The sequence below is a fragment of the Numida meleagris genome, chromosome 25, assembly GCF_002078875.1.
Source record: "Numida meleagris isolate 19003 breed g44 Domestic line chromosome 25, NumMel1.0, whole genome shotgun sequence".
NCBI lineage: Eukaryota > Metazoa > Chordata > Aves > Galliformes > Numididae > Numida > Numida meleagris.
Window position 1 is genome coordinate 1,555,537 of NC_034433.1, and position 20,249 is coordinate 1,575,785.

The 20,249-nt window shown below is 53.6% G+C and overlaps 1 protein-coding gene across 4 annotated transcripts in view; it reads right to left on the reverse strand.

Annotated features, from left to right (window-relative positions):
* KCNA2 (potassium voltage-gated channel subfamily A member 2) overlaps positions 10,649 to 20,249 on the reverse strand; it is a 9,821-nt gene continuing 220 nt past the window's right edge. The window contains exons 1-2 of one of the 4 annotated variants that reach the window (XM_021376909.1): positions 19,090 to 19,427; positions 10,649 to 18,370 (exon numbers count right to left, since the gene is read on the reverse strand). In XM_021376909.1, coding sequence (XP_021232584.1) covers positions 15,632 to 17,131 — 1,500 coding nt within the window. In that variant the 5' untranslated portion in view covers positions 17,132 to 18,370; positions 19,090 to 19,427 and the 3' untranslated portion in view covers positions 10,649 to 15,631. The other 3 variants (XM_021376911.1, XM_021376910.1, XM_021376908.1) reach the window with 3 other exon arrangements.

Below are 20,249 nucleotides of genomic sequence, written 5' to 3' on the forward strand. Positions count from 1 at the left end.
AGCAGAGAAGTGCAGCCTTTCCCACCTGCAAAACCCTGAGGCTTCCTCTGTTTGCAGACTGATAACACAGAGTGTCAGAATGGGCGTGCAACTGCTGCTGCTCCAGCGCAGGGCATCCAAGGGCTCCCTGTTCATTTTCCCCTGGGGTGTATGCAAGGAAACACCCTCCTAGGAAAGGCTGAAAGCAACTGATAGCAACGCAGAGCAAGGCTGATCCCTGGAACACTGAGGAGAGGCTGTGGCAGGCTTGGGGAAACTGAGGCACGGAGGCATTGCTGCTGGCACAGAGGTCAGTGGGGCTGTGGGAGCTGAGCCCAGTGCTGAAAGGATGAGAACACAGCAAGGAGGAGGAATCCCCCACACTGCATCTCCCTGGCTTCCCGTTCCCCTCGTGCTGCTCTGCCAAGGATGCCCAGTTTTCGCAGGGAATTGGAAGCTGAGGAACCCGAGTTTAATTTTGCTTTTGCTGGGGATGGAGAAGGCAACAGAGCTGCAAATCAAACGTCCCCGTGGCGGTGGCTGCGGAGCACTGCACGCCTCCCACTGCAGACAGATGAAATGCAACAGCCTGGAAAGCTGGAGAGGGCCGTATCCTCCTGCAGTGCAAATCAGCATAGCCAAGGGCCAGGGATGTCCTGCCCTTTGCAAGCTGCTGCAGCCAGCATGGCTCACTGGCCAAGCATACTCCTGCCTTGCTTGGTTATCAGCTTTGCAAATTACGATGTTTTGCAAATACGGCTCCTTGCAGAGCAGACAAGAAGATTGGCATCATCTTACCCATTCCCATCTGCAGCCCTGCATGGGATATTCCCTTCTGGGAGACATCCAGACCAAGCAGCTCTGGGCACTGGGGGCAGTCCTGCCAGGGACAGGCAGGCCAAAGGGGATTTTCCAACTCCATTTTGCAATAGAGATTTTTCAACTCTCTTATTTTTGCCTCAAAGGAATCCTTTGAGTCTTCAGGAAAAGCATCTTGCAGGAGGTGGAGTTTTGCTTTCCGCGAGCATCTTTGGGGCCACGCCACCCCAATAATTTACTCATGACAAACAAGAATGTGGAGGGATTCTCAGTGCATTCCCCATTTGCTGGAAACCACGTCTATATGGAAAATCACTGCCTCGCAAACCACGCAGGCTGGGCTACACAATGGCCCTGTGCCAGGCATGCCCAAAGCAGAGGCAGCTCAGGAGGATGCAGAGCTTCCTGAATTTTCCACCTCCCCCCCCCAGGAACAGGCACAGTGCTGAGCCTGGAGCTGTGCCTTGCTCCATACACGGGGTCCTGCATCACCCAAGCACCTGGACAGCTCCAACGTGCCCATGGGGGCACTCAAATCCGGAGGCATTTCCTGCTGGCCAGCTGTGCCAAGCAAGATGTGCAAGGGGAAAAATGCATCTTGCACCAATGCCAGCTCCCTTACACCATGCCCCATGCGTGGGCTCACCCCGAAACCCCCTTTCCCTCCCCACTTCTTCCAGCACTTTGCTCAGCGCATCCCCTCCCAACCGGAGGAATCCTCTCTGCAAAATCCGAATGCGTGGCCAAGATAAAAGCGAGGCCGTGAATAATTCATGCCTCAATCTTTTTTACCACCGTCTGCTGTAAATATTTAAATAGCACCGAGATGTCTAGAGCTGAACTTTGGGAGGGCGAAGGGGAGCCTTGCAGAGCGGGCGCGTGGTTTGCTGTGAGGAGGTGGGAAGGGGACAGGAGGGGACATTTCCTTGGCTCTGTGTGCACCAGGGCCGAGGGAGCCCCAGGGAAAAAAAATGGATTTACATCAGATAGAACATATCCAAGCCTTCCCGCGTACCCACACAAGGGCAGTTTGGAAAGGGTGATATTTCCACCGTAGGAAAGGGTGGGTTTTCTTTGGAAAAGATGGCACTGCTCAGCGTTCAGTGCTTTCCTCCCCTCAACTCCTCTGCTGTCCCCTGGCTCAAAACCTCAGAATTTCGCATGAATTTGTAAGGGCCACAAAATCAACAAGAAAATCTCCCCTGCTCCAGCTTGCGGCTCCCTGGAAAACAAGAAAACAACGTCTGCCATTGAAATAACACGCAGCCCGGTGCCATCTCCAAGCTTCCCATGCAGCACCCAGCCTGGAAGTGGGGTGCAGATTTCTGGGGGTATTTAGGGTGTGGGTCCATATGTCGAACTGGGAGCACTGCAGGAAGCAGGGATGCTCTCAGCAACCAAACCCCTCCCAGTTTCTTTTCTTTGCAGAGCAGTGGTTCCCTTGGAAGCTGTCATGTACCCAAGCACCTTCTCCCACTTCAGTAGGTTGCAGCCCTTCCCATACCTGTGGGTACTGCAGCTTTGCAAGAGTGGTTTTAAATGCACCGAGTGCCCTTCATTCTTGCACTTCTCCCTGCACATACGAGGGTGTGCATGTGGTGCAAGACTCAAATCTGGCAACAGATCCCCATCATCTTTCTTTTAAGACAAGTTTGGCGCTGGAAACAGCTCTCCCCCCGCTTTGGGTGCAATTTGGGTTTTGTTTTGCCTCTCTAGAATCAGAGTTTGGGACAGCAGAGAAATTGCAATTTGAAGATTGGAACAAGTGTTGCTCTAAGCCAAGTGGCTCTCTTCAATGCTGCCTTTTACAAGCCTTTTCCCAACCGATTTAACATCTGGAGGCTTCTTCCCCTAGAAAAAGTGACATTTCATTTTACAAATTCCCAATGGGAGGCTTTGAAAACTTCGCATCTTTTTCCTCATCCCCATTCCCAAGCCAAGATATTCATCAAAACAATGTGTTTTCCACAACAACAGAAACAGAAGAGAAAAAAAAAGAAAAGGCATTCAGTAAATGAGTCATCGTTTTTCAGCGTGAAAAAAAAAAAAAAAGCCATTTCCCCAGGCTCCCTGCTCAGGAATGGCTCTGATCTCTACAGCAGCCTCTGTGGCCACAGCAGCTGCCTGGTCCTGGCCAGACGTTGGTGTTGTCTGGGTGTAGGTGCACACTGAGGTTGTCTGGGTATGGTTTCCTCCTCCCTCTGAGGTTGGGATTCAGATCTGCAAGCTTCTTGGCATCGCTGGCTTTCCTTGTTTGGTTTATTCCAGCCATACCCACCGATTTTGGAGCCTGCGGAGGGCAAGGAGAACATGTAGATGAACTGACTGCCAACCTTCAGGTCAGCTCTTGGTCACTTTCCCCACCTCTGGAACTGAAGTGAGAGGGATACGTCCCCAAACCCCAGGGCTCATGGGGGACCCCACTGGGCTTAGGCATGGGCATGAGGTGGAGCAGGATGGGGCCCTCAGGGTGCTGGGTGCTGCCATGGGGTGGTCTCAGGTGGCTTAAGAAGAAGAGAGAAAAAGGCAAAAAGAACGGCAGGATCCAGCCCTGATCAATTTGCTGCAGAAGGCCGCGGGAAGGCTGGCAGGTTCGCTCTGTACTGAGCGGTTTATAGATTTTCTCTAAATAGGAATCTGCAGCTGCATCGCAGCAAGGAGGGTGCAAATGTGGCATGTGGGGGGACGGGGGCAGTGGTGGGGGCTGGGGGTTAGGAGCTCTCCCCACTTGAGAACAGATGAACATTGATGGGAGCACACCCCAGCATCCCCCCCTTACCACCTGGAATAAAATCAGATGATGCGTAGCCACAAAGCAGTGCAAATCCATTGCAGGTGCAGGGTGATCCCCAGTGGGTCGCCCACCCTTCCACTGCCTCCTCTTCATCCCTCCCCTGGGGTCTGCGAGTGCCATAAGGGACCCCATGGGGAAGCAGGGAAACAAGGTAAAACCCAGCCCTCTGCCCAAGCCAGGAGGGGGAAGAGGTGGAGAGGAGGTTCTCCTGATGCTTAAACACTCGTCTTCATCCCATGGGGGACTGCACGCTGGTCCTGTCTAGAAGGCTTGGGAAAAGATTCCATTTAAGCCAATAAACGGTTGAGGGTGAGAGGCCTGGAGTCGGAGGGAAGTGACTAATCAATCCGCTCATCATTTATGTATGAACGTGGCAGTTGCAAGCGTGAGCTGAACCGCTGAAGGCAGCAGCCAGCTGCAGTCTGTGCAGGAAGATTTTGGAGGAAAGATGGGCAACCGAGGCAACAGCTTTCAGAAGAAGGTCTTACTTGGTCCAATCGATAGGGAGAAGGACCATGCGAGACTTCTTGTCTCTCCTGAGGCCACTGAAAATCTCCCCATCCTTCCCAAAGCTTTTATGAAACAAGCAGGAAGTCACCAAAACGGAGTGGCTTTGCTCCAGGGTGGAAACATCCTCAGGACATGCTGAGAAGGACGTTCCTTGCTCTGAAATGCTTGGCTTCAGCCTGATCTCCCTGCAGATGCCTCGCCAGCCCCCACGCCATCCCTTTCGATCCACTGTTGGGCATGGAAATCCTCTTGCAGGCAGAAATGGTGAAGAGGACGTAGCATCTTGGCTTGGGCATGTGTAACCATGAGGTCATACCCATAGGAACTGCCTCCACCCAAAATTAGGAGAACTTCTACGGGACTCGAGCACCTCCACCCGCACCATCAGCAGCAAAACGTCACCCTCTGTGAAGCCAGGAAAGCAGGACCAGGATGAGGGCCAGGATCTCTAGGCATTTTAAGGTCCATTAAGTGGCAACGTAAGGCTTGAGCCTCATCAGGCATAAAATTGGAGTAAATCCAGGGACGTGTGCTGGGTCAGAGCACTGGAGCTGTGGCAGAGGGGAGCCATGGGCTGCAGGTGCAGCTGGGGCTGGAGCAGCTTGGCAGCACAGGGAGCAGTGTGCTGAGTACCACAAAGCTCTGCTGGCCCCTCTGTGGCCACGGGACCCTGGGGATCCTCTCACAATGCTGCGAGGGAGAGGATGGCTCCTGTCTGGTGTGGGGAGAGGTGGCACCTATGGGATCCTGCACCCCACCACCTTGTCTCCTGCGCGGATTTATCTCATGCATAAGGAGGCATCTCCAGGAGGATCTCACGGGGTCTCGTTTCCAAGGGCACCACCGTGTTCAGCAGAGAGGGCCTCCTCTACACCAGTCATTAATTCAGCCATCTACCTTCAGGCCAGAAGAGGCGTGCCTTACAAGAGCACGTTTCTCTGCACAAATCAAAGCCAATCCATCCCATGCATCTCCTCACTGCCAGGTTTTACTAAGGGGACTTCAGGCACTGGTGCCCTGTAAATCAGTGCCCCATCCCTTACATCACGAGCAGCTATCTACATCCATCTCAGCTCGTTTCCCTGGCTCCTTTCACCACCAATGCAGAAAAATGGCTTCTTCTAAGGCATGCCTTCTCTGGCCCCGAGGCACATGGCTAAATTAAGCCAAATGAATCACGAGGAGGAGTTTCTTTTTTCTCTCCGATGACCGTACCAGGGCTCCTGACACTGAGAGCAAATGGAGATGTCCTCCTGGGGACGCCTGCATAGGATGAGAGCCCTGGGCAGGGAGCAGCCCAGTGGGGCAGGGGGTGGAGCTGGGGCTCGTGGCTCCTGAGCCCCAACACGGTGACAAATCCCAGCTCCCGGTCATAGGATCACGGCCTCGGGTTGTCACAGAGCGAGGGTCATCAGAGCTGGAGGGAGGGAGGGAGCAGGATGAGGACAGGGATCGATAGGGCGGTCATGTTCCCGTGCATCAGCAGCCGCTCGCAATACATTTAATACGCTAAAACACATTCCCCCAATTTTCTATTTCTGGCAAACGAATGCCTAATCCTCGAGCCGCGACGCTGCAGCTTTGTGCTGAGCCGGCGGTTCTGCTGCTGCTGGCGGGGAGGAGAGGACGAAGCAGTGGGAGCTGCACCCACACAGCAGAGCCCCCCAGACCCTGCAGAAACCAGGGAGGAGCCGGGCAGCAAACCCTCTTCCTCCAGCAGAGCATCCCAGTGCCATCCTGTTCGTCCTGCACAGCACCAGAGCAGCACAGGCGCTGCTTTCAAAGATGCCTTTGCTTCTCTTCTTGGAGCTGTTCGAGGGCTCTGTTCTTCCAGTGACAGCTCCCACCATAGCCAGCGTGGCAAAATCCCACCTGGGACCCATCGGAGCCTTCGAGTTGTTTTCCTCTGCAGCATCAGCACTGAGGCTGAGCCAAGGCAAGGAGGATGGGATTTAATGGATGCGTTTGCATGTGGTTTTTCCATGGAGTGCATCCTTGTGTATGTCCCATGATGGGGGAGCTGATGCTGGAAGTCTGCACTTGCCAACAAAGATAGACATTTCCCAGTGCTAAAGGAACCAAATGGCAAAGGCAGCCCCCCACGGCCTGACCCCCCCACGCTGCAGGAAGCCAAAGAATGAGCTCCAAGTGCAGGCACCAGCGCTGGGATCATGGGAATGCACAAACGGGCAAAAAGCTTTGGGTTTCCCATCAGTCTGTTGCGTTTATTGCAGGTGGAATGAGACTGCCGGGGGGATTCCCAAAGGAGTTAATTATGGAAAAAGGTTCCAGCCTGGGGCTGTGCCATGCAGGAAGGCTCCCAGAGGCTGAACAATAAATAAATGCCACGAAGGTGGCTGGGAGCTGAGCAGAGAGATCCCTGCCCTGCAACCAGAACTGCACTAAGAGCTTCTGCGCGAAGCTGGGCTCCTCTGCTGAAATCACTGCAGACGTTGGAGACATCTGAATCTCTTCTTTCATAAAGCACTTTAGAGCTACTAATGAAAAGCACTCTGTATGAGCCACATAATGTTATCATCAGAATAAGAATAGTTGCTATCAGTGCCTGCCTCTTGCCGGTCTTACTGGATGCCGTGAAATGATGCGCTGCTACACCAAACACTCGACTCTTCATTTCATCTCTAAGGCTCTCAGGGCATTGCAGTAACTGAAAACATGTAAAAACATTTGTGAATAAAGTTCTTTGGGCTGCCTGGGGGTGAGCAGCCATTCCCTGCAGCATCTGTGAGGAATAAGGAGACCGGGGGGGACCTCAGCATCACCCCAAGGTCCTGCCCAGGGATGACTTAGGAATTAAGTCTGTCCATTTGGCTGATCCTTTTGTAAACTCAAGCCATATGGGGCTGGATCTGCTGTTGCCTCCTTCTAAACCTCAGAAGTTTATTATCCCCGGAGCCAAAGCTGTGAGATAAAAATGCTATTTCTGCCCAGGATTTCCGCGGCTGCCTCGGAGCATTCGCAGCCACTTTCTAGTTATTAACGCTCACATGTGAAGAAGTGTGTTCCTTCTGCAGAGATTTGCCTTTAATTAGCCAAGGATAAAAGGACAGTGGAAGACAACCCCGCGCCAGGTCGGGAAAGGCTACGCTTTCAAACAGTGCTCGGTTGGCAGTTTTTGCCAGGCAGGGAGCAGATGCCTGGCAGAAGATGTTTGTGCTGCTTCCTTTGCCCGCCCCCACCTTCATCTCTCGCTGGGTAAAACGTGTCCTTGGGGCCTGATCCTGCCCACAGTCGGTGCAGGAGTGTGATGGCTGCAGATGTGGGGGATGCTCCTTGCTGCGTGGCTGCAAGGCGCTGGCTGACCTTGGCTCTCCGGCTCCTCCAGGCAGTTCTGCTCCATGCAGGAGCTGTGTGAAAGCAGAGGCAAAGCAAACCCACCAAGCTGCTGCCAGCCCTGGGGTCTCGTTGCAAACCCTGCCGCTGTGCCTGGAGTCTCGGAGCTCAATAAGTCACAAACCAACAACTGCCCAAGGACTCATGGTGCATGGATCAGTCCCGTCTCCCATGCTCCTTGGGGCTGGGGAGAGCTGTCATCCTGCTTCGCCCCAATGGCAGCAGGGCACAAACCTGTCACTGAGCCTTTGGTCCATCTCCCAGGCACTGCAGACCCACCTTCTCCCACCCTTCCTCTTTAGGATTAAAAGCACAGCCACTTTCCCTATGGCTCTCTTTGCACCTCCCCAGCACAGAGGGGCACATGGCAATGTGACATCCCCAGCACGCTGGGCTGAGGACTGCAGCTGGGTGCTGCCTTGGTGCCATGCAACCAGGGTATCCCCGGAGCAGGGGGTAAATATTTAGGCAGCTCTGGTTTTAAGACTGTTGTTCCTTGCATTCCTCCTCATTGTCTTGTCTGCCTTCATGCACTGTGGACCCAGGGCCCCACCAGTCTCAGCGGTGAATGTGCAAAAGGGGAGATCTGTGGTTCTTCAGTACACCCAGATATTGCTCTCATGGAGAAAGCAGCCCACAGGCACTGCCTGCAGCTCCCCTTCTCCTGCCCTGCACCTCATGCCGGGGTGTGGATGAGTGCTGCTCCCAGGAATAGGCTTTTCAACACCCAGCACAAATGCAAAGGAGGGAGACGAAGGAGCAAGAGAAAGTGGGAAGAAAAAAAGAGGGACCTGGCCTGATTTCCAGCGCTGCAGGATAAATGTGCATCTCGAGCTCCAAACCTTTGCCTGGAGGTTACCTAAAGATAGGCTGCGGGGGCCCCTCTTTGCACACCCACACTTGCAGATTTTGCACCCAGCAGCTCAGCAAAGGCCACCTGGAACACGAGGCACTGCAGCAGTGATGGTGTCATCCTGCACCAGCTCGTGCTCCAGCACCACACGTCGGTGCATGCCCAGCAATTCCTGATGGGCATTGCCAGGAGGGTGGCAGCGTCCCATGTTCCCATCCCCTTTTTCCAACCCTTCCCCATCTGTCAGCTTTTTTTTGATGGCTTTTCTGCAGCCCCACTCCAGGAGCTGCTCTCAGGATCCAAGCTCCTGCTCGGCCAAATGGAAGTGGGTTTGGTAATAGGGCAGCTACAAATCCTCACTCGTCCCTGGGGTGCGTGCAATGGGCTCTAATGGGGTTTAGAAACCTGAGCTCCCCAGGACAAGCAGCAATGGAAGAGCTTTCCTGGCACATGGGTCATTTCCTTCCTCGATGTTACCAAGCAGGATTCCAAGGGCTTGAGTCTCCAAAGAGGAGAAAGCAAAGGGGCATGGTGGGGTCCTCCCCAGGATGAAGAGCATCACCATGCTGCTGCCTTGAAGGTCTCTTTAATTCATGAGCTGGAGCAGATCCGTGAGGTGGAGAAGCAACGCTCAGTAGAAGACATGCAGGAAAGTAGGTCGGGTAGCACCAAGGGGATCGGTTCCATCAAACGTGTGGGTCTTCCACCCCACCCTTCGCTCTTTGAAAGGCTGCAAAAGCCCAAGCAGGACGATGCACGCCCTGACATCATCGGCATCCTCCATGCATGGGCAGGGTGCTGCAGTGTGCCAGCAGAGCAGCAGTTTAAAATAATTGCTGCATCCGCCTCACCGCCTCCTCCTGCCATCCCTGCGGAGCGCTGTGCAGAGCAGACTCTGCTGCAACCCCCTCGCACCAAGCGCTGTTTGGATATTTATGAGCCCAGGATCAGCCAGCCCGGGAGAGGAGCGGGGGGCTGGGGCTTGATGGGCTCAGAAATGGGGTTGAGGAGCACGGAGTGGCCCAGATGGGGCAGCCACCAGCAAGGCAGCGAGCACTGTGATGAGGATGCTGCTGATTTCACTTGTAAACTGTTGTCTTACCTTTTGTACATTCAAAGGTTTTTCTGTATTTGAATGCTCTCAGACACCTCCTTTCCTACTAAATGATCCAACTGTGGGTTCCTCCATCCAGTGGTGCATTTGCTCTGCCCCAGCACTGGGCTCGGCTTTGCAATTTGCAGGTCCCAAGCTGTGTTGTGGGTGGGGAAACTGAGGCACGGAGCAGGACAGGATGTCTCCTCGGTGGCAAAAGGGACCCCAGCTGTCAGCCTAGCTCTGCACCACCAGGGACAGAGACCTGAGGGTGCTGAGGCTCTTGGAGCCTGCAGGGAGCTGCCCCAGGAAGGCTGCAAGGCTTGAAAACAGCTCCAGTGCCACTGGCACGTGCATCTGGCCAGCATGGATAAATGTAAGCGCTGCTCCTGAGGTTGCCCTTGGGTTATTGCTCCTCTGTGGGTATATCCAAGACTACAGAGGCTGCTTGAGGTGGGAAGCATGGGAAACCCAGAGTCCTGAGCTCCAACCTGTTGCTGGCTCCGCTGGGTTTGCTGCCAAATCCTTCTCAGCTCTCTGGCGAGCGATGCCATGAGCAGCACTGATCTGTGACAGGGGCTGCAGCCGCGTCGCTGACCCGAGTCCTACCTCCGTGGAGAAGAAATGGATTTTCTAGCTAAAAGTAAGCCATGCTGTGTTTAGGATGGGTTTTAGAGATTGGGTTGTCACCATGGACAAGAGGAAAATGTGTTTCCCCAATATGTAGAAATGAAAAATAGCAAGTCTCTGCCTGCAGATCCCACAGTGTCACCAGGGGAGCTGGGATTGTCCCAGTGAGATGTGAGGGGAGGGAAAACACTGACCTGGATCTGGGCTGGTTTGGGGCTGCACAGGGACACCTGAGCCCAGTCTGGTGACCTGCTACTAAGAACTCACCCCCAACCCTTCAGGGAGAGAACCTGCAGTTTTGGGATGCAATATTTGCATTTCAGTCCCCATTGCAATCTCCCTTTGCTGGAGGTTTGCTAAAAGCCCAAAGCACGGCACTGACCCCCAGCTCAGCCCCTTCCGTGGGTCTTTACCCCACATTGATTTTTCCATCACAGAATGCCCTGAGTTGGAAGGGACCCATAGGGACCATCCAGTCCAACTCCTGGCTCCACACGGAAGGGAATTTCCTTCACTTCTCAAGGTTTAGATCCACACAGTAATAACCCAGCCTACCCAAAATACATTTGCTTGTCTTTTCCCTCCCCACCCTCCACAGAACAGATACCAAAATAGCTCCTCAATAATATACATATTTATTTCCTCTTAATTAGTGTCGATATTTACAAAATCTGTGATACTCTGTGAAGAATAAATTATATACACTCATGATAAACCAGACAGCAAATGCTCATTTGGAATATGTATGTACACAGATCTGTATACCTATATACAATGGTTGGCCCTATTGACGTGGGTGTCCTGGCCCGTGGATGTGCCTGACCCCAGGGACACCCCTGTGCCGTCAATGAGAGCAGGAACGTCTATACACACTGTGCAATTCAGATACAGCTGGTGTCTACGTTTTTGTCTAGCAAACGCATGGTTAAATGACTTGAAATTCCCACGAGTCCTCCTCTACCAGTTTATAGGCCTCTCTCCATTCCTGGTCCCATTTCTCCCGTAACCATGGCAACACAAGGTTCGGCTCCAGCATCGGTAGGATGAGTCCTTCTTGGATTTCCTCTTCCTATCGATTCACTCAAACCAGGCACCACGCACGGCTTTGCTCCAGTGCCTGTTTTTCCCTTGCATTTCCAGCAACGATTAGTAGGTGACATTGGAGGACAATAGTGCAGTCTCAAGCAATGAGGGAGCAAGTGCAAACGGAGAATTACAGTCTTATACACGACAGAAGAATGAAAAAACCCCAAAAAATCAACCAACCCATGCCCAGGCCTGGAGCAACCAGGCACGGTGTCCGATGCACGCGTGGCCCTCGGGACAGGGCTGCCGTCACCTGATGTCCAGCAGCTCCTCCAAGCCAACCATCCCACCAACAGGGAATGAGGCCGAGGGATTTTCCTCTCTCCATGCACGGTGTGGACTAGGGGCAGCCAGACCCATCATTTCATGGAGAGACCAAGACCATGGGGATAGGGATGGGCACAAGAACCCTCATCGCCCTCAGGGCTCCTGGAGCTGGGCAGCAGCCGGGCCCTGATGGCAGGGACAAGGCGATGTGCTGGGTGCTGCCATGGGCACGAAGAGGGAGCTGTAGACTTTTTTGGGAGCAAACCCGAGTGATTTGGAGCTGGATCCTGCTCTCTTCACCTTCCAGCCCTGCATGCTGACCAAAGAAAACGCTGATCGCTGGCCACATAAACCACTGAGATCCCTTATGAACACACACCCCAAGGAAAGCACACCTCAGCCCTGGGACGAAAATCCCAGCATGGTTCAAAGCAACCGAAACCCAACAATTACCAACAAACCCAACAAATCCACTCAGCACAGCACAGCAAACCCCTTCGACTTCTGGTTGGCTTTCCCTGCACCACCACAAACATACCAGCAATGGGCCCACAGTGAGGATCTGGGTTCCAGAGGAGAGGTACTGAAAAGCTGCTGGGGTGCATGCAGGGATGCATGGAGCCCGTGCCACCTCTGAGGCCCAATCCAGATCTCCTTCACTTGGGCCCCTCTTTAAGGGTATTGAGAACCCAGAAAGGCCACAGGACTTTGGCACCAATTGCAATGCTGACCCAGGAATTATCTGATAACAAAGCAAGGCCCTTCCTGAAATACCTCCCCCTCCTCTGTCTTTTTCTCTCCTTCTGTGTATTTATGCACAAATATGCCCGTATTTATACACCCACATGCTACAGTCACGTAACACCAATCTAAAGATCCTTTTCTTGGTATAGCTCAGTGTTCAGATTTATAGGACTTCAACACAACACGAAGCTGCAGAGATCGGTTTTCCTGATAAGAACTCATCAGCCCATATTGATAATTTTCTCCCATCATCCCTAAAGCACTCAGCACTCAGCCAAGACAAGGCTCCGCCCTTAGCAGCTATTGTAGAGGATGTTGAAGGGCTGATGGGCTGCTCACAGGGTTAGGCACGTGCTGGATGTTAGAAAACAGCTGTAATCACCACTTCCCATCTCCAAAACCATGGCACAAAGGTCAAGATTTGGGATACGGGTGCTACCTCCTCTGGGTACCGCCATAGGAGCAGACAGAGCGGAGAGCGTTGGTTCTCCATCCCACCCATGGCCAATAGCTCCATGAGAGGAGGGAAGGAAGACCCAACCACTGCGTTATGGCATCCTCCATCTGAGCCACTTCACATCCCATTTTTGTACCCAGTGAAGCTGAGGGGAGCTTGGGATGCTCAGCATCTCCACAGAGGCCCAGAGGCTCTCAAACCAAATTCCTCAAGAAAAAAAGAAAGAAGGAAAAAAAAAAATCACAGTCTCCTCCTGAAAACTGGTTCAAGATCACATCAGTGAGTCAGAAGCAAAGCTCAAAATAGCACTAGAGCTCCGACCTGCAGGCACAAATCCCATTAAAAGCTATAGGGGAATGATTTCTTCGTGCGCAGGAGAAATCCAGACTTCTGCTTCGTGGAGCCTGATGGGTGGATTCTGACCCCTACAGACCTTTCCTGCCCCCCCAAAAAACCATCTGAGCACGTATCTGGGCACTCCCTGCTCTGCAAACAAGCTGCCAGGGCCAGCGCAGAGATGCCCTCCCTCCACGGCTGGTTTTCCCTCTTAGCATCTGCCTGGGTGAGTGCACAAGGTGCAGGATCCATCCGTGGCCAGAGATGCCAAGAGGTGAATGGCCCGAAGCTTGCAAGATATAAGCAACCAGGCACTTTGCAAAGTCAGCGTCCTCTCAGATCACCCATAGCAGCCCACCCTGAGCGCTGGTGTTTTCCTGCACAGCAAGGATGCGATCATCCCAGTGCTCGGGCACCATTGGGCGAACAGTCACATCCCCATAGGCATGCAGTGAGCTGGATCAATGGAGGCTGGCCAGCCACCTGGGAATCACACCCCAGCCATCCCATTCAAGCTTCAGAGAGAGATTTATTGCTTTCAGTTGCGTTGATTCTCGCTGAGTGTGTTGCAGGTGTTGGTGAGCTTCAGAGATGCCCATTTCAGAGCTGCAGCAGCAAAGAGGAGGAGAGGGTTCCCAATGCAACGAGACGAGATTTCGGGCAGGCACCCAACCCTGCGAGGTGCTCAGCACCCTGGGTGATTAGAGCTAGGCCTGAATCAATATCACTTATTAAAGATGAGCGATCCCACCTGGCTGAGCAGGGTCAGCACGAGGGATGGATGCAGCCCCAAGCAGCATTTTGAACCATTGCTGTAGAATACGCTAGCACCGTTTGTTGTATTGTTGTGAATATTGTTTTCCCCTGGGAGGCCAGGAAGGTCTGGCTGACCTCGCTGCCATGCTCTACCATGGGCTTCCCTCCTGCTCCTGCACTCAGCAGCAGCAAAGCGCTGATTGTGCCCAAATTCAGCCCCAGTTTACCCTGACAGGAGGGGCTGCTAAATGCCTTCACCTGGGGGCTCACAGGGGTTTGCGTCCCCGTCCCCTGGCCTGGCCCATCCCAGGCTTTGGTAGCAATGGGGGAAAGATGAGGAATTCCAAGTGGGATGGGCAAAGCAGATGAGACCCCTGAACAAACAGCTCTAACTCTCCCCAAATAACACCAGAGATAGAGAAGAAACGGGGACAATCCTGAGGTGTCCGCGTCCCGACACAGCCCTCAAAGAGACCCTGGGAGAAGGCAAAGCAAAAGCAACGGCGTGGAAGCACGAGCTTGGATCCAGTCCACCGTACAGGAATAAACCAACAGCCCTAGGGCTCGACATGATTGAAAAGGGGTTTTCCAGCCCAAAACACACTCCAGGACAGGTCACATCCATGGCCCCTGAGCCAGGAAGGCCTGAGGCTCCAAGCGCTCACGTTAGCTGAGGATTCAGCCCTGTAGTCGCTCTCTAAATATCTATACACACACACACGTGATAATTGTACGGGAAATGGCTGAAAACTGCTGACCAAACAAGCCCAGAGAGCCTGTACCTGCCATTCCACCTGCTCCTCGAGCCCTGCCCGATCAGCTGCGCTTTCTGCTCGTGACACTGAGATTAATGACTAATTACTCGCCCCATAATGAGCGCAGGTGTTTAACTTTCAGCTCACCTTCCATGGAGCTGGCTCTTGGGGCTGGGTGCTCGGGCACTCAGGCTTTGCCTTGTTATCTATCAAGCTGTTGTCAGCACATGCCATCCCCATCCCGTTTCTACACATATTAGAGACATCTTAGCTTCCACGAATCTCCTCCGAGCCACTGGAGAATCTATAAACACTATAAACATGAATACTGTAGAGTCTACTAAGAAAATATATATTTGTGTGTGTATTAAATATTCAGATTCATGCAACAGATACCCATGCAGCTGTACTGTATTACTGGTTAAATTTCACTGCAGTATAAATATATTGTAGGCCACAGCATAGTTGCTCCAGTTTTATATATAGATATAATAAAAAAGATGCTTTTTTTTTTTTTTTTCCCAACTCATTTTCAATGTGTCAGTGGAGGTGTCTTTGGTGATCCTGGAAATCGTGGTGGATGGAAGTGTCATCTGAATAAATCAATAGAATCCAAGCGTTTGATTTGTTTACTCATCCCTCCCGGTGCCTAGCATAGAAAACTTAAGACTTAATAAATAATGTGCCGCCAGACTAATTATCCCTCCCCTGGGCCTCTCACTGGCATACTGCAGTGGCTGAAACTATTGCAGCATGCAGCATTTTCCGTTATGAAACGCGAGCCGGGGCGACGCGTTCGCGCTTGGCCCTGCCGAGGTGGAAACCTGAGCCCTCCAATGAGCGGACCAGCCCTGCCCGACCTCCCCCAGCCCCAGGCTCGTGGCCAGGCACTGGGGACGGGGCCATGCTGGGGAGCATCCCTGCATCCCTGCTATGGCAACGGCGCTCGGACCGCTCCGCACCTTTGGGAACCAGCGAGCCTGGGATGGCAGAAGGGAAACGAAATGGTTCGGTTTTGTTTGTTCGCACGTTACTCAGTGTGGAAATCAAAGGTTAAAAGTCACTTACACAGCTATTGCTTCCCATGCAGAACCAAATATACACCGTAGAAAATACTGTGTTAACTACAATGCAGAGCAGCACTCAATATCTGCAATTGTTCCACTTCAGCTTTAAATACGGTACTAGGTTTTAGCGACTAGACATCGGTTAGCATTTTGGTGATATTCACATAGTTTGTGTTAGCTAGGGTGCAATTGGCTGTCTTCAAGTTCTCCTCCCTAAAATCCTCATTGCTATTGTTTACACCTTCCTGAATCTCCATATAATCAGACTTACTAATGGTAGAGGCACTTCTGCTTTTCTTTAGGTCAGGGGAAGAGGGGATCTTTGGGCAGCTGGTTACTTGCAAATACTGAGCCTGCTCCTCTCCCTCCGTCTCCCGGTGGTAGAAGTAGTTGAAGTTAGACACTATGACGGGCACGGGTAAGGCAATGGTTAATACGCCAGCGATGGCACACAGAGACCCCACGATTTTGCCCCCGATGGTGGTGGGGACCATGTCTCCGTAGCCAACAGTCGTCATGGAAACCACGGCCCACCAGAAGGCGTCGGGGATGCTCGGGAACTGGGACTCGCTCTCGTCGGCCTCGGCGAAGTAGACGGCGCTGGAGAAGAGGATGACGCCGATGAAGAGGAAAAATATCAAGAGGCCCAGCTCCCGCATGCTGGCCTTGAGAGTCTGCCCCAGGATCTGCAGCCCCTTGGAGTGCCGGGACAGCTTGAAGATCCTGAAGACCCGCACCAAGCGGATGACTCGGAGGATGGCCAAGGACATGGCTTGCTGGCCTTGCTGGCCGTCCTCCGGCTTCTCAGCCAGCTCAGTCCCTAGGGTGATGAAGTAGGGAATGATGGCTACAATGTCTATAATGTTCATGATGTTGGTAAAAAATCCAGCCTTGCTGGGACAGGCGAAAAACCTCACCAAGAACTCGAAGGAGAACCAGATGATGCAAAGCGTCTCCACGATGAAGAAGGGGTCTGTGAAAGAGGTTGACTGCTGGTACCCCATGCTGCTGTTGGAGTAGGGAGGGTGGCTCAGCCCACTGCCGTGCATGTCTTCATTCTCATCCCGAAAAATGGGCAACGTTTCCAGGCAAAAGCTCACGATGGAGATCAAAATCACCATGACAGAGACAATAGCTATAATCCTGGCAGGGCCCGAGCTCTCGGGGTACTCAAAGAGCAACCAGACTTGTCTCTGAAACTCATTCTCCGGCAGCGGTCTCTCTTCTTCTTTGATGTAGCCTTCGTCCTCCCGAAACATCTCCATCGCTTCTTCCCCCAGTTCATAGAAACGAATCTCCTCCGAGAAGATGTCCAAGGGCACATTAACCGGCCTCCGCAACCTCCCTCCAGACTGGTAATAATACAAAATCGCATCGAAGCTGGGTCTGTTCCGGTCAAAGAAATACTCATTCCGGAGAGGGTCGAAATATCTCATTCTCTTTTTAGGATCCCCTAGCAAAGTCTCCGGGAACTGAGCTAACGTCTTAAGCTGGGTCTCAAAGCGCAGCCCCGAGATGTTAATGACCACCCTCTCGCAGCATTCATGGTCGGTCTCGGGGTTGTACGTGTCCTGGGGGTGACCGGGAAGAGCTGCAGCCTCGTCTGCAGGATCTCCGGTAGCAACTGTCATATTGGGGTTGAAAGGAAATCCTTATGCTAAACTCTTCCGAGTGCCCGGTGGTGGGATCGGACTCAGGGCAAGGCTACTATCCTGCGGAAGGACAGGTACGTAGGTGTGGAAGTGTCTCATGAAAAGGCGAAGGGATGAGAAAGTAGGAGAAAATAAAAAAGGAAAGGAAATTGCCCCTGCTGAGAAAGAGAGAGATGAAGTAAAGTTGGGGGGAGGAGAGCGGCTCCCTGCGCTACCATGCCTACCGCCGTCCTCGGGGGGTTAATCTGCCTTCTCTGGGACGGAGTTCAAAACTCCCATCTAAACCCATTAGGCAGAAGAGAGAAAACACCTGAGGAACCCTCACCTATTCGCAACCAGCGCGGAAAACCTGGCATTGGCAAAACAGAACTTTTTTGTTTTTTTTTTTGGCTAAAAATAAAAATCAAAAAAAAAGAGAGAGAAGGGGAGAAAATACCAGAGGGGGAAGGGAAGAGAAAGGAAGAAAAACCCCATCCAGCCCTACGGAAGGTGTGGGGACCCGCGGGGCAGCGCGGGCTCGGCTCATTTCCAGGCATGCAGCAAAGGGTTAACATTCAACCGTGCATAGATTATTCTACGATTCTACAGCAGGCAATCCGGCACGACCCTCCAGGTAACCCTAACGGCTCCGCTTTCACTTCGGCACCGTCCCCATCCTCCTGCCCCGGCCATAGGGCCGCGGGTGCCGAGCTGCCCGCCCCGAGCCGGGCTCTGCTGCCTGAATTTGGGTGCAAGCTGCCCGCGGATCGCTGCAGTCCCCCTCCTCGACCGCTGGTGTCCCGGCTGCTCTCATTCTCTGCAAAGCGCCATGGCACACAGAAAACAAATCACATTACCTGGAGAAGCCAAATCTTAGTGTCTCTTAGTAAGACCGATTATCTGACCCTGGGGAAATCCTAGAGAGGAATACAGGCTTCCAAGATCCCCATAATTTCCTCTCTCTTCAAAGTTAAAAATAATGGTGAGTCATCGTAGAAAAAGGAGAAGGGACATAAAAGGGGTGAGATTCCCAGATGGTGGAAGTCGGGTCTTGGAATGGTTTGGACTGGAGAGAGAGAGAGAGAGAAAGAGACAGAGGGACAGAGTCCTCCGGAGCCGGTGCAGGTCCGCACTTCAGGGCAGAGCGGCGTCTGTCTGATGCCTCCGGTACGGCGGGGGGAAGGTGCTAAGCTCAGCAAAACCCGATGTCCCCGGTGTCCTCGGGAGGTGTGGCATCGCCTGGAAAAAACAGCGAGAAGGTAGAAAGCTGCCGGGGGCTCGGAGGCAGCGTCCGCAAAACCCCGGTTCCTCCGGGCCGGCGCCGCTTCCTCCCCGCCAGCTGTTTTCCCGACGCCTCGCTAACCTGCACCGCAACACGAGCCGAGGGGAGAGCGGAAAAAAAAGCAGAGCCGCGTCCCTCTCCGCTCCGCTCCGCACCGCTCCGCTCCGGGCCGCCCGATGGCAGCGAGGGGAGGAGGCGGCGGGCGGAGGGGGAGCGCCGCAGCCCCCGGCACCGCGATGCTCTGCGGCGCCGCACCGAGAGCCCCGGGGACGCCGGTCCCTATGGCACCGCGCTGCCTCCGCGGGGGGCTCGGGGGGCTCCGGTTTCATCGGTGAGATGAAGCGCTGCTCGGTTCCCCCTCCTCCAAGCTCCCCCCTGAGCATCCCCGGCCGCGAGACCCACGCGACCCGCACCCACCCTCCCCATCCTCCCCGAAGCCAACCCCCATCCGACCCACCCCCCCGTGGGAATTCCGCTCCGGTGGGGCTACGGTTCTCAGGGGGACGCTGGGGGGGCTCCGATCCCCGCATCAGCCTCCCTGCTCCTCCTTGAGATCGCCCCGCGCCGCCCCGCGGGATGCTCGAGCCGGAGCGGTCCATCCAAACTCTCCTTTCCCCCCTTTGTTTTTTTTCTGTTCTTTTTTTGCCCTCCCAAAGAAACAAAAAAATCCTCTAACCTCCCTTCTTCGGCTCCGACTCGACTTGTCTACTTTGAGCCAGGATTACAGAACCGGGGAGGGGAGGCAGGTGGAAAATAACCCCGCGGTCTGAGCCTCCTTGGTAAAGATTTCAGCCTCCTGCAGGCCATGTATGCCCGCTGGTTTCTCTCTTCGTCACCTCAGGTGCAGATATTGCTGCAGATCCCTCTTTTCTTGGAAATTTCCCCTTCCCGTGCAACCCTCCTCTCCCTTCTCCTTATGCACTAGAAAAAATAGTACAACCCTGACAAGGCTTGCAGCATCCAACGGCTTCGCTTAACCCTTTTCTACCAGGCCCAGAGGAGAGGAGGTCGCATTTGTCCCAGTTTTTCTCCTTTTCCTGCGTTTTCTCCCCACAGCCCCACACCAGAGCTCTGCTGGCTTCGACCCTCCCTGGCTCCTCTGAGCATCACAGCAGAATGCCACGACCACCAGCTGCCTGCTGCAGCTGCAACACGAGCCCCCATTTCCCCCCAAGTCAACCAACCTTGATGATTTTTTGAAACATGCATTATTTTCTCCTGCCCCTGAACTCCCTCCTCCCCTTCCTCCCTGCTCCAAACACCCCAGGTTTGCTCAGCAGTACGGACATTTGCTCATTATTTAATATGTTGATTATCATTTAGCATGAGGTCTGGGCTCCTCTCTCTGAGCCCAAACCCGGGCGGTGATGTTGGTGCTGATCTGAGATGGTTACAGCATCGTCTGAGTTGACATCACAGATTCCAGCACTTGTTTTCTGCTACTTTCTCCCCGCTGCACGCAGTCCTGCTCGGAGGCAAACACCCCCTCCCTACCAACCCCCCTCCCCAACCCGGGAGCATCTCTGGGTTCCGTTCATGCAAATCTGGGGGCTGCAGGGGCAGGAAGGAGGTGAAGGAGATCAGCCACAAGACCCCAGTTTGGCACTGCATGCAGCAGGCGGGCTCGCCGCAGGCACGAGCCATGGCCGTCTGTCAGAGCGCTGAGATTTTGGGCAGCAGAGAGCCTCGAGGACAAGGTCGAGGCGTTTTGCTTCCCCTTTTGCAACCGAAAAACAACAACAACAACAACAAGAAACGCCAAGCCTCCATTTCACAGCTTGTGGCAAGCCGCTATTTCAGCAGAGACAGCGGGGAGGAAGCGGGGAGGGGTGGGAG